Source organism: Ascaphus truei, chromosome 4 (assembly GCF_040206685.1).
Source record: "Ascaphus truei isolate aAscTru1 chromosome 4, aAscTru1.hap1, whole genome shotgun sequence".
NCBI lineage: Eukaryota > Metazoa > Chordata > Amphibia > Anura > Ascaphidae > Ascaphus > Ascaphus truei.
In genome coordinates, this window is record NC_134486.1 from 326,610,125 (window position 1) to 326,625,578 (window position 15,454).

The following is a 15,454-nucleotide window of genomic DNA, read 5'->3' on the forward strand; positions in this document are numbered from 1 at the left end:
ATTACTTATCAAAGCGTACGTCACACATTAGTTCACTCATATCTATAGTTGAACTACTATCAAAGACACATTATCACACACTGCATGTGTTGTCTTGTTGAGTCACAGCCACATTCAGGTGTGCCACATCTTCGATTAATGTACCACACATATCCTCTACCAAAAACAACACTTTTTGCAATATGACCACCTTCATGATAACCATTGTGAATGGTCATCTCATGATAGTTATGTACATTATGATACTGATATCACTACACAACATATGATTTTTATGTACTCATTTAATCTATTTATCCTCACGCATTACTGCAGAAACATAGTATGTTGTATGTTAGGGAACTCAAAAATTCTAAGTACACAGGCATGTACAGTGTTATTAAAACTATTTATGTTCACTTTCACACACATTTTCGGTTAAGGAACTGATGTTGTTAGTTAATCATAAATACAGAACATACAATAAGTGTTTGTTCAATATTTACACATGTAAATGTAAAACTTATGTTATTGTTATATATAGTTGCCCCTGGAGGACATGTGTCACCTGAGATGGAACAAGTGTCTTCACCTGGGTCAGCCAGCTCAACACTACTAGAAGGTGAGTGTATCATTTGCTGGCCATATAATATGTGCTCTTCTATATGTTATGTTGTCATGTGCATTATTTGTTTTGCACATCTTCTTTAAATAGGATTACTTAGTGTCAGTGAAAATTAAGTGTAAGGCAACATGTATTGTGTTAGTGATGTTAATTATCATGTAGGACTTCTGAGTTTAGAGCAACTTTTCATTCATTCATATTTCATACTGAGTCCAAACATTATTCGTAAGTCAAGGTAGTTTTTAATGAGGTTATAAAACGTATGCTAACATGTTAGGTGTTACTTAGGACACAGTACAATTACATAGTAACACAGCATACATTAACATGCCATTTAATAATGTGTACATTTCTTTTTAGAACATCATGGTGATGAGGATGATGAGTATGATGAGGATGACGCCACAGAAGAGACTGAAATACAATCATGTGACCATGAAGAGGTGCCAATAGAAACTGTTGTACCGCCAAATCGTCCATCAACTTCCACATACGATGCAATTGTAGCTTCAGAGGGAAAAATAGTGGACGCAGAAAATCGTCGCCATTCAGACATGATGACAGTGCTGGAAAGGATGATTGGACTGCAGGAAGAAACAGTATCACAATTGGCACATCTCCACAGAGTCTTCATTGAAGTGCCTAAACAGTTGCAAAAAATCAACACCTCATTCGAAGCATTAGTTGTTCAGCAAACACAAGCTAATTACTGGAGAATGACTAATGTACCACAATTCAACACCTCCCAGCCAGGATCTGTTCATGCAGGTCAGTTTTCACCACATTCATCTGATATTCATTCACCAGGCCCAAATGTTACCGGTCAAGTAGCAGACATTGCTGTGCAGGTTCCTGATGACATCCTACCGCTGCCATCTGTACAAATTCAGCAGCAGACACCTACAAAGGAGGCGACAAAAACAAAACAAGACACACATGAAACAGACCAACCATCACTTGTGCAGTGTCTACCAACTTGCTCACATGTGTCACTGGGCACAAGCCCTGTCCGTGAACAGTCACTACCCAAAAGCCCTGTAGGTGAGTCGCTGCCCAAAAGCCCTGTAGGTGAATCGCTGCCCAAAAGCCCTGTAGGTGAATCGCTGCCCAAAAGCCCTGTAGGTGAATCACTGCCCAAAAGCCCTGTAGGTGAGTCACTGGCCACAAGCCCTGTAGGTGAGTCACTGGCCACAAGCCCCGTAGGTGAACAGTCACTGGCCACAAGCCCTGCCCGTGAAGTGCCAGAGGCCACTCAAAGTGGCTCTGTTGTGCCTAAAGTTGGTGGCAAAAGAAAAAGGAAAATTCAAGAGACAACAAGCAGGCCTGTTACTCGCTCGCAAAAGGAACAAAAAAAATAAATGTTATAATTCAGAAAATATGTCTTTGGCCTTGTTTTGTTGACTTCAGATTATCTAATTACTATTGTATGTATGCTGAAGACTGTGTTGTTTCCAAACTTTCAACTATGTTCTTGTACACGTGAAGTTTTGGAAATGTTAACACTCATAATTAATTGTGTTATAAATATTTATGTTGTAATCGTCTGTTCAGTAATGGTCCACCAGGAGCCAGTTGCTAAGTTTAGAGAAGCTGCCATTGACTTTGCAGCAAAACATTGCATTTGGGTGTGTTAATTGATGTAAGAATTGCATATGCATATTAGTCACATGCAATTATTAAAACACCTAAGTAAGTGCAAACATCTTTCTTGTACGTGTACAGCAGGATTATGTGTAAATTATTACTTACCTTTGCCTTGCTTGGCCATTGTAATTTTGTCCTTTAATCAGTTGTGTGTTCGTTTCTATAACATCTCAGAATGTATAATAATATATATACACACACACACACACACACACACACACACACACACTGAGTGAGTGTGAGTGTGAGTGTGTGAGTGTGTATATATATATATATATGTATATATGTGTATATATATGTGTATATATATATGTATATATGTGTATATATATATATGTATATATGTGTGTATATATATATATATATATATATATATATATATATATATATATATATATATATAGTACTATATAAACTGGTATACACAAACTAATACACTTCATGCTTCCTTGTGAAAGCACACTATTTAATAATACAGGCCTAATGTTTGAGAAATATCCTAAGTATGAGACTCTAACAGTATTGTGCTTAAACAAATGTTTATTACTTCATTCAATCATGTTTCTCACCATTTAAATAGGTTTCATACAAGGTATACTTAATGCCATCAATGTTGTGTGTACTCCTGCAATATAAAAAAAAATAAAATATTATATATAAATATATATATATTTTTATAAGAGATATATTTATATATATATATATATATATATATATATATATATATATATATATATATATATATATATACACACGTATTTAAACTCATGCAGACAGGGAGTTAACCAGACTTTCACATACACACAGAAATGTAAGCGGGGAAAAAACATTTCTTTTTGCAGGTGTGTTTTTACTGATATGCCTGGCTAAGAAATATTTTCACACACTGGTCTTTGTTAGTTTTCAAAAAAACACTATGTGAACGCATTCACAGTCTAGGGATGTTTTTCACAAACGAGATAAAAGAAGGAGAAATGTTTCTCCCACAGTCCCATATCACGAACCACAACTGTTAACCCAATTAGACAAACAAATCCAATTGGCGTTTGAAATAAGGAGTCAAAGTAGTTACTTTTGTTGACCTTGACAAGGAAAAACAGGAGTTTGTTAGCCATTCAGCACATTCATTTTGATGAGCAAATAACACAGACCTGCACACAGCTTTTGTGCTACTCAGACATGGCTGATGAATTCGTTAACAATATTAATCCCCTTTTAGGGTATAAGTACATGATCTGTGAAGCCATCTTGAACAGTCGCGGACAGAAAGCAAGCACACGCCAAATCGATGATTTCATTCGAGCAAAATATCCTTATTACCAAGACCGTAAGCATGCACGGAATTTTAATTCCTCAATAAGATTCACTTTATCAAGTAATGACTTTTTTGAACGTGACCAGGATAAGCTACAACACACCTATGGTTTCTGGAAGATTGCCCCGGAAAAACAATTTATCCTGAAAGACGGCACTTATATTGTCGTGAAAGGCATATTTATTCCTAATGGCAATAGCAATGTATCCGCTACTACTGATCCGTTTGAATCGATACGTGCTGCAATATCTGCAGCCTCCATTCCTGAAACCCACATTGTACAAGAACAAAAGTACTATGATTATGTACCAAGCCTTTCAGCTGAAATTGCATTGGAATGGGAACCGGAAGAAATGAACCTACCTCCCGACCAATTATTTGAAGAAAGCAGTGGCGATTCCTATGAGCGCATCCTGGAGGAGATATGTGCCATACTGGATTCAGCGGTTGGGTTAAGCGTGGATGAAAATGGCTTGCATTTCTGGAGCGACCAGTTGCAGCCAGGCGAAGAGTTAATTCTAGAAGAATGGTAAATATAACAATCGTTATGCGTTGACTCTGCGTTTAAATTTTTTTTTTTTTTGCAACCACCATTTTCACTTTCAATGCGTGGATACAGCGTAACATTGCAGACTGCATAACATGTAGCGATCACAAACAAATTGTTTCCTAATACAATATAGTAGGACCTGAAAGAGTAGTACACATTGCTGACGGAATAAATATACGTACTTTCCTATCCCTTTAAACATATTAGCAACATTTTACCATTACTCTAACACATACCTGTTTTGTTATCATGCAACATCTACAACATTGAAAACCGGGTCCACCACGTATGACGTGGGACCCTTGTCATGGGCCAAGGCGTCCTTAAAAAGGATTAGTGATGTAAGTCCCGCCCCCAAGCGACGTGCGCGCCTCAAAGCCTATTGGCTGTCATGTTTTGTTATAGTAACGGTAACTGCAGTGTGTGATGCGTGCGGCTCAGTGTTTGTAGGCGTACCCTGGGCGTTAGCCGAATGTTAATTGAGTGGGAGGAGTGTTAGCGTGCGTTTCACGCTGGCTTAACATGACGTCACACGTATTGCATTTGCGCATTGTGTTATCGGCCGTGCTTTCTGTTCAAACACGTCTGTTTAAAAAGAATACAGATGTACTCGTTTAGAACGAATGTAGTTTCGTCTTCATTGTATTTGAAATAAAGATGTTATGTTTACTGGTATTTTCAACATGTATTGAACGCACAACGTACGCTTTGTTTTGCGCATGCGCTAACAGTTAGTGGAGCCAAGCGTGAAGTGCGTGCGCACACAAAGATGTGCGCGCACATCTTTCAGTATACAGGCAACGTTCACTTCTTATACATAGTTATGCCTGCTACAAATTTAAAGAAACATTACATACTGATGAACAGTTTTACTTCTAACATATAAGTGACTGACGTGTGTATCTACACAATCATATAGAGCTGCGTAACGCGTTGTCACGGATGCATATCTAGTAAGGTGCCATCTTTGACCATCATGTGTTTGCTGTATTTCAGAGATGTCGGGGAAGATACAATCGGATCAATGTATGATTTCAGAAGAGTCTACCTTTATATGAGATGATTGTGAGGAGGAGCCACCGACTACTATACTACATATGGAACTAATTTTATATTGCTTGCAGCGCTTATTAACAAACAATTAAAAATGTGATACCCTTATGCCTATATTGCATAAGCACTTAATTAACATAATGATGTTGCAAAAGAGTGCCTCATGAATTTTTATTGAGTGTTCTTTAATGACTACTAACATTTTATGACATGGTGTGTTTTATATATAACAACCATTCCCACTCTGCTAACACATTTGTGTATTCTAATATGTAATGGAACGTATGACTGTCGAAACTATGTAACAATAATAATAATAATATGAGCATGTTCATGTATAGGGCTGCTAGTTGTACGCAGCGATTTACAGACACATGTTTCAGCCTGAGGTCCCTGGCCCGTGGAACGTACAAATGTTTTTTTGCCGCATGAGGCACAGGGAGATAAAGTGACTTGACCAAGGTCACAAGGAGCCCACACCGGGAATTGAACCAGACTCCCCTGCTTCAAACTATCAGTGCCAGTGTGTGTCTTTACTCAGTGAGCCACTCCTTCTCCCAATGTAAAGGACACTTACAACCAAGTAGCCATTTATTTTTAAAATCTCTTGTTACATGGGTATGTAGATAAAATGGTTTGGGACTGTAGCAAATAATGTTAGTGGCCAGATGTTATGGTCCCCTCCAATGCATGATGTTCTGAATATGACATCACCATCATGTTATGAAGTACGTTTCTGTGTATATTTCATTAACCTAACTAACTATAGTTTACTGTGTTTATTAATCGTTTAGAAATACATAGTATAGTCAATATGATGATATAAGCTACCATAATAAAGCTGGTGTTATCATTTGTCGGTGTTATACATGGATCCTACACCAATTGATAGAGACACAAACAGTTGTCTTAAAAAGTGTGTCTATGCTAGTGATGAATGTGCTCCCGTAAGTAAACAAATAAGTACAGTTATCCCCTTTTCTCCAACCACCTCTATATTACATTAATGGAAATTATAAGGAAACCTACATAAAATGTGATGAAATGTGAGTAATCATTTTGTAATACAATGCACATGAAAGCTCAAGAGTAGCTAAATGCATATACATGATACAGAAAGTACATATATGTAACATTTGTGTTTAAACCAATATGTTGGGTTTTTAGTTCCAATAATTATAGGAAGATTGAGGTAGCCACATCTTATGAGAGATGTCAGCAAATATACATACCATGATCAGTCATACTGGAGATATACCTATAATGCAAAGGAACAATATATAAATTGCAAACATTGACATGCCATCTTCAGTACCGTAAACAACACAGCAAAGTGTGTATTTGGTGTTAAATGTACAACACCATGTATATTTCATGACATTCAAAATGTAAATCAGCCTGGTGTACACATCATATGGATGTACATGTTACACTGCACCAATAACATTGTATGTAAGCATACTAGAAGCATGAATGATTATGGGCATAATATGTGTTTTGTCTTAGCATAAGGAATAACACAATGCTAAAATATTATTGCTTTGTTACCCAAGTTGTATTCACATACACACAACTAAAGTACAATTGAAGAGGGATTATATAACCTGTGCAACAATAACATACCGGTGCCACATCCCTTTGTGCACACAGCAGAGAAAAGAAAGGTGTGCAACCCATATTCATCTGTGTCCTAACAGAAGGTTATATAAAGAAACATTATTGTTAATATAACATAATTAAACTATAAAAGTAGTACTAGGAACATATGAGTTTGTACTTACAAGAAAAAAATGAATTGATGAGATTCTGTCGTGTCTGGCCACCACTGGCTGTTTGTTCATTTTCAGCAGCTACATGGGTGGGATGCTCGTCTACCAAAGCCTCAGCTAGGTCTGACTGTACATTGTGCCTGAGTGCAACATTGTGCAAAATGCAACAGGCAAGGATAATATCAGACACTTTTTGAGGCTTGTATAGAAGAGCCCCACCAGTTCTGTCCAGACACCTAAACCTGGTCTTGAGTAGGCCAAATGTCCTCTCTATAACAGATCTTGTAGATATATGGGCTGCATTGTACCTGTCCTCTGCTTCAGTTTGAGGGTTTAGCACCGGAGTCAAGAGCCACGGCCTAATTCCGTATCCTGAGTCACCTATAATGAATGGAGCACACATAAGCTGACATTAGTGATCAAATTGTACAATGCCAACATTCCTAAATCAACATGTGTTTTGTGTTAGAACATGTAAATATGTACTCACCCAGCAGCCAACCAGGTTCAAAATGTCCCTCTTCGAACGCATGGAAGACTGAAGAGTTCCTCAGGATAGAGGAATCGTGACTGGAACCAGGGAACTTGGGTACCACATGCATTATCCTCATCGTGGCATCACATACCACCTGTACATTGAGTGAATGGTAGTGCTTACGATTGCGGTACACATGCTCACTCTGACTAGGTGCAATCAAAGCAACATGTGTGCAATCGATTGCACCCAGCACACATGGTATCCCTGCTATATTATAAAAGCCAGTCCTGACTTCCAGCCACTCTGTCGCCTCTGTAGGAAAATGAATATAATTCCTAGCGCGTCTATTGAGTGCATAGAGAAACTGGGTCAAGGCCCGCGAGAATGTAGATTGCGAGACCCCGCCCACTATGCCCACAGTTGTCTGGTATGACGCGGAAGCAAGATAATGTAATGAGCACAGCATTTTAACAAGCCCAGGGACTGCACGACCTCTGGCTGTGAAAAAATCTAAATCTCCCCTTATCTCCTCATAAAGAGCTAAGATTGCTGCTGAACTCAAACGATAGCGACTTACAATCTCCTCCTCACTCATCCCATCTAACAGGGTTCTCTCCCTGTACAGACGCGGACGAGGCACAAGTTGTCTCCTCTGTCTTCTCCTCTGATCTCCTGTCCCTCTACCTGTCCCTCGGCCTGTCCCTCTCCCTGTCCCTGTCGTATCCGCGTCACTGTCCCTGTCACTGTCCCTCGGTGTGTCCCTCCCTTGCCCTATATGATTGTCTTCATCATCAAGCATGTCATAGAAAAGAATGTTCCTCCGTCTCCTAAACAATCTCAACATTTTGAAATGAGTAGCTGTGAATGAGCAGGTAATGTGCGTCCTTTAAATAGGTATGTGATGATGTCAGGTGACATAGTAAAATGCAAGGTGTTACATTAACATAATAAAGTACTTCTGTGGCAAGCTGTGTGCACTTGTTGTTCTAAGTATTTGTTGTGTGTATTCTGCAGGGAATGATGATATTTGGCAATGATGTGACGTGAAGCTTTGTACAAAGATTGCTTGCAAATAAATAGTTGCATGTGCAATGCATGTAACACTTGTGAACGCAAGAGTCAGTCATGTAATGAGACAAAAAGGCTGAGATTGACGTGGGAAAAGTTTTGTGTAACATGTGTAATTATCCATGTTATTGTGACATGTTGGCAACAATGAATAGTCGTGTGCATATGCATGCATTTGTGTAAGGAGGATAGTTGGTATAGAATGAGTTTACAAGGTGTCCCAATGATGAATTACTGTACATGTGTGTATAAGTTAGGTTGAAGTGCTTGTAATGCAACGGTTACAATGTAAACATGCAATGTGATTGAGCGTCCAATAAGTGACGTCATGAAAATAGGGAGGACCCAAAAGTATATGTAAACATGAGAAGACAGATGTACATGAACGTTTAAAGATGCGTGTCACATTACAAGCATTGTGTAATGTAAAGGAAGATGAATATACTGTGTATGAGTGACATGTGTGACATGTGTGACATCATGTAAATAATTGTCGCTGAGTTGAGTAAAATGTGTGATATGATGTGAGGTTCTCCTTTAAGAGTGTAGTATAGTATTTTCCCTTGCCACATCATCACATGATGAGTAATGTGACCCGCAAATGCTGCAAACATGTAAAAGTCGAATGTTATGCAAATAAGACACATCAGCTGTGACACAATGCAGGGAATGCCCCCACACTGTAATGCACAGGGAGATAAAGTGACTTGACCAAGGTCACAAGGAGCCCACACCGGGAATTGAACCAGACTCCCCTGCTTCAAACTATCAGTGCCAGTGTGTGTCTTTACTCAGTGAGCCACTCCTTCTCCCAATGTAAAGGACACTTACAACCAAGTAGCCATTTATTTTTAAAATCTCTTGTTACATGGGTATGTAGATAAAATGGTTTGGGACTGTAGCAAATAATGTTAGTGGCCAGATGTTATGGTCCCCTCCAATGCATGATGTTCTGAATATGACATCACCATCATGTTATGAAGTACGTTTCTGTGTATATTTCATTAACCTAACTAACTATAGTTTACTGTGTTTATTAATCGTTTAGAAATACATAGTATAGTCAATATGATGATATAAGCTACCATAATAAAGCTGGTGTTATCATTTGTCGGTGTTATACATGGATCCTACACCAATTGATAGAGACACAAACAGTTGTCTTAAAAAGTGTGTCTATGCTAGTGATGAATGTGCTCCCGTAAGTAAACAAATAAGTACAGTTATCCCCTTTTCTCCAACCACCTCTATATTACATTAATGGAAATTATAAGGAAACCTACATAAAATGTGATGAAATGTGAGTAATCATTTTGTAATACAATGCACATGAAAGCTCAAGAGTAGCTAAATGCATATACATGATACAGAAAGTACATATATGTAACATTTGTGTTTAAACCAATATGTTGGGTTTTTAGTTCCAATAATTATAGGAAGATTGAGGTAGCCACATCTTATGAGAGATGTCAGCAAATATACATACCATGATCAGTCATACTGGAGATATACCTATAATGCAAAGGAACAATATATAAATTGCAAACATTGACATGCCATCTTCAGTACCGTAAACAACACAGCAAAGTGTGTATTTGGTGTTAAATGTACAACACCATGTATATTTCATGACATTCAAAATGTAAATCAGCCTGGTGTACACATCATATGGATGTACATGTTACACTGCACCAATAACATTGTATGTAAGCATACTAGAAGCATGAATGATTATGGGCATAATATGTGTTTTGTCTTAGCATAAGGAATAACACAATGCTAAAATATTATTGCTTTGTTACCCAAGTTGTATTCACATACACACAACTAAAGTACAATTGAAGAGGGATTATATAACCTGTGCAACAATAACATACCGGTGCCACATCCCTTTGTGCACACAGCAGAGAAAAGAAAGGTGTGCAACCCATATTCATCTGTGTCCTAACAGAAGGTTATATAAAGAAACATTATTGTTAATATAACATAATTAAACTATAAAAGTAGTACTAGGAACATATGAGTTTGTACTTACAAGAAAAAAATGAATTGATGAGATTCTGTCGTGTCTGGCCACCACTGGCTGTTTGTTCATTTTCAGCAGCTACATGGGTGGGATGCTCGTCTACCAAAGCCTCAGCTAGGTCTGACTGTACATTGTGCCTGAGTGCAACATTGTGCAAAATGCAACAGGCAAGGATAATATCAGACACTTTTTGAGGCTTGTATAGAAGAGCCCCACCAGTTCTGTCCAGACACCTAAACCTGGTCTTGAGTAGGCCAAATGTCCTCTCTATAACAGATCTTGTAGATATATGGGCTGCATTGTACCTGTCCTCTGCTTCAGTTTGAGGGTTTAGCACCGGAGTCAAGAGCCACGGCCTAATTCCGTATCCTGAGTCACCTATAATGAATGGAGCACACATAAGCTGACATTAGTGATCAAATTGTACAATGCCAACATTCCTAAATCAACATGTGTTTTGTGTTAGAACATGTAAATATGTACTCACCCAGCAGCCAACCAGGTTCAAAATGTCCCTCTTCGAACGCATGGAAGACTGAAGAGTTCCTCAGGATAGAGGAATCGTGACTGGAACCAGGGAACTTGGGTACCACATGCATTATCCTCATCGTGGCATCACATACCACCTGTACATTGAGTGAATGGTAGTGCTTACGATTGCGGTACACATGCTCACTCTGACTAGGTGCAATCAAAGCAACATGTGTGCAATCGATTGCACCCAGCACACATGGTATCCCTGCTATATTATAAAAGCCAGTCCTGACTTCCAGCCACTCTGTCGCCTCTGTAGGAAAATGAATATAATTCCTAGCGCGTCTATTGAGTGCATAGAGAAACTGGGTCAAGGCCCGCGAGAATGTAGATTGCGAGACCCCGCCCACTATGCCCACAGTTGTCTGGTATGACGCGGAAGCAAGATAATGTAATGAGCACAGCATTTTAACAAGCCCAGGGACTGCACGACCTCTGGCTGTGAAAAAATCTAAATCTCCCCTTATCTCCTCATAAAGAGCTAAGATTGCTGCTGAACTCAAACGATAGCGACTTACAATCTCCTCCTCACTCATCCCATCTAACAGGGTTCTCTCCCTGTACAGACGCGGACGAGGCACAAGTTGTCTCCTCTGTCTTCTCCTCTGATCTCCTGTCCCTCTACCTGTCCCTCGGCCTGTCCCTCTCCCTGTCCCTGTCGTATCCGCGTCACTGTCCCTGTCACTGTCCCTCGGTGTGTCCCTCCCTTGCCCTATATGATTGTCTTCATCATCAAGCATGTCATAGAAAAGAATGTTCCTCCGTCTCCTAAACAATCTCAACATTTTGAAATGAGTAGCTGTGAATGAGCAGGTAATGTGCGTCCTTTAAATAGGTATGTGATGATGTCAGGTGACATAGTAAAATGCAAGGTGTTACATTAACATAATAAAGTACTTCTGTGGCAAGCTGTGTGCACTTGTTGTTCTAAGTATTTGTTGTGTGTATTCTGCAGGGAATGATGATATTTGGCAATGATGTGACGTGAAGCTTTGTACAAAGATTGCTTGCAAATAAATAGTTGCATGTGCAATGCATGTAACACTTGTGAACGCAAGAGTCAGTCATGTAATGAGACAAAAAGGCTGAGATTGACGTGGGAAAAGTTTTGTGTAACATGTGTAATTATCCATGTTATTGTGACATGTTGGCAACAATGAATAGTCGTGTGCATATGCATGCATTTGTGTAAGGAGGATAGTTGGTATAGAATGAGTTTACAAGGTGTCCCAATGATGAATTACTGTACATGTGTGTATAAGTTAGGTTGAAGTGCTTGTAATGCAACGGTTACAATGTAAACATGCAATGTGATTGAGCGTCCAATAAGTGACGTCATGAAAATAGGGAGGACCCAAAAGTATATGTAAACATGAGAAGACAGATGTACATGAACGTTTAAAGATGCGTGTCACATTACAAGCATTGTGTAATGTAAAGGAAGATGAATATACTGTGTATGAGTGACATGTGTGACATGTGTGACATCATGTAAATAATTGTCGCTGAGTTGAGTAAAATGTGTGATATGATGTGAGGTTCTCCTTTAAGAGTGTAGTATAGTATTTTCCCTTGCCACATCATCACATGATGAGTAATGTGACCCGCAAATGCTGCAAACATGTAAAAGTCGAATGTTATGCAAATAAGACACATCAGCTGTGACACAATGCAGGGAATGCCCCCACACTGTAATGCAAATCCCCCTTGTATTGTGAGCAATGAAACGTAAACAGTACTATACTGTTATACGTCCCCGCTCCATTGACTTCCATTGATGTACAGAAGATGTTTTTTTTCTAAGTGCCGTTCCGGCAGCCTTAGCGATCGTTCTCCCGTCCAAACTGCCAACTTTAGTTGGCGGGAGAAATCGGCCATAACATCTCAATTTCGTAGTGCCGATCAGCCCCGATAAGCTGTTTTTTTTTGTTGAATCCAGCCGATTTAAAAAAGTGGCGATCAGTGTCGAAAACAGGCTTATCGGCAGGCGACTGGCCATAACCAAATTATCGGCTCCGAAACCTGGCGATATGAAGCACTTATCGGCGCTTACTGAATCTCAAACCCAATTTTGGCTATAACATGGCCATATTTCCCTTATCAACGCTTACTGCATGAGGCCCTATATGAGGTAGTTCACTACTTCTTACAGACAGGCCTGTCAATAGTGGAGAGCACAGGGACATATGTCCCAAGACCAGTGACGGGGGGAGGGGGGCAAACCTGGCGGTCCAAACTTGGAAGTTAGGCCCTGTTAAGAAGGCAAGCCCAACATTGGTTCTTGTCCACCTATTCCCCGCCAGATAGAGCCTGGATGGAAGTGTGTGTGAGAGGGGGAGGGGGGAGGACTCCAAGGATGTCGACCTGAAGACTCTCATCTGAGACACTGAAAAGTAGTGACAGGCCCTGCTGCTGTACCTATCTGATATAATTATGAAAATACAAAATCAAATTAAATGTTGGAGAATAATTATAAAGTATATACAAAAACAAATAGACACACTTAAGCACATATCTATCATCTCATAAACTTTTATATATATATATATATATATATATATATATATATAATTTTATATATATATATATATAATTTTATATATATATATATATATATACATGTAGAGGTATCAGTACTGTGTTAGCCGAGCTTCAATAATCAAAAAATAAATAGATGATACCGTTCTGTACTGATACATATATATATATATATATATATATATATATATATATATATACATACATGTAGAGGTATCAGTACCATGTTAGCCGAGCTTCAATAATCAAAAAATAAATAGATGATACTGTTCTGTGGCTAACGAAATGCTTTTATTTGTGCGAGCTTTCGAGATAGTCGGAAGAAGTCACAGCAAGTGACGAAACATGCGGCATGTCGGGTCTTTTGCCGACAACCAGTAACTCTACCTGAAACTCCTACAGCTCACAAAAAGCAAAACTACTATATACTCATGTCTATCCAATTTGATACACCCATTTAAAGAGGTGTGAGTACTGCCGCAGGGCAGTTCTCTCTTGGGACCATACTCTGAGCAGTCAGCCCCTATTGGGAAAATACCTACAATTTGACCAATCTCCCCACGATCGGGATATCTTGAACATAGTTTACAACAGCAAATCCAAAGCACAATACAGGTGGCTACACGGCTCCGTTTCCTGACACATGCGCAATCTGATTCACCACGAGGAACATTGGGTGGGAAACTACCCTATCTTGCGCTAAACGCAGCAAATATTCAAACTGTGTCACAAAACCAAAATGAGCTTAAATATATGAGGCCACCAGGCTCCTGTTCACCTATAAGTACCATAGTAAAACTTTACAAATGCAAATCTAAAGTACAGGTGACTACACAGCTCCGTTTTCTGACGCATGCGCAGTCTGATATAACCCGAAGAACATTACGTGGGATGTCTGTTCCTTAATACATGCAGCAATGCTCTAACGGTGTCATAACATCTATCATAGCCTAAATACATAACGCGACCTACCTCTTACTTACCTAAATATAACAGGAAAAATATTGCAAGGGTTAGCCCTAGGCACAGGCAACAAGTCCTGACACATGCGCAGTCCGAATGAGGTGATAACCAGGACCTATGCGCTGCCAATAGCTCCGCTTCCGCATATGCGCGGTTAACCCCAAGAGGGGATCCATATGAATTCACCTTAAACAACTAAAGATACACTAGGACAAGCGCCCTGCTCATCAATACATATGACAACCATACTATAATCATCCACACCTGTTAGGCTGATAGATACGAACATTTTGTGCTAGACAATAGCAGCGCGATCACTCTACACTCACACAAATGTGGTAAAACCCTAGGAAGGGGATATGTATGCTGCAAAACGAGTATTAAATGGACGCCATGAGTATTGACTAATGGTCAGCAACACTACACTGTCCACACATATAGGTGTATGCAGTCAGTATACTTTATAATAAGCGTGAATTAAGAATGCCATCCCGCTCTACATTATCACTAGCTCTGACTAAGACCATTATAATAAACCAAGTCGTCCTGTTGCATAACCCCTAATATATAGAAGAAATAGAGGTCATATATGCCCATAACCTGACCCGCTTATGAAGGGGACTCTAGACTAACCCCTTTTGACCTGACAGGCATTCCTTACATTATGTAGAACATATTTTGGTTCTCTAGATATAACAGACACCTAGGTGGTGAACAGGGACACCGGGACCTCCAACAGCTAAAATAAAGCTGCGATCTCCTGTTCCCAGAACCTGACCCACCTACAAGGGGAAGAGTGTATTACTATCTGGCAAATTTACAGCACCCCTAACTGCACATAAGACAGTTGTCTGTCCATCTGCCTGTACGAAATATACTGGGATTTCGGGCAGGGACACAGGGTTTTGAATA

The 15,454-nt window shown here is 39.3% G+C and overlaps 1 protein-coding gene across 1 annotated transcript; it reads left to right on the top strand.

Moving 5' to 3' along the window:
- Positions 1-432: 432 nt before the first annotated feature.
- Positions 433-1,962, top strand: LOC142492400 (uncharacterized). Its single transcript, XM_075595044.1, has 2 exons — positions 433-601; positions 965-1,962. Exons 1-2 carry the CDS (start codon positions 505-507, stop codon positions 1,960-1,962), a joined length of 1,095 nt encoding a protein of 364 aa, XP_075451159.1. The 5' UTR covers positions 433-504.
- Positions 1,963-15,454: the final 13,492 nt, after the last annotated feature.

Coding starts and splice junctions, on each gene's coding strand:
- LOC142492400 (XM_075595044.1), top strand. CDS start 505: ATGTTATTGTTATATATAGTTGCCCCTGGAGGACATGTGTCACCTGAG. Junction 602..964: donor CAGCTCAACACTACTAGAAG/GTGAGTGTATCA, acceptor ATTTCTTTTTAG/AACATCATGGTGATGAGGAT.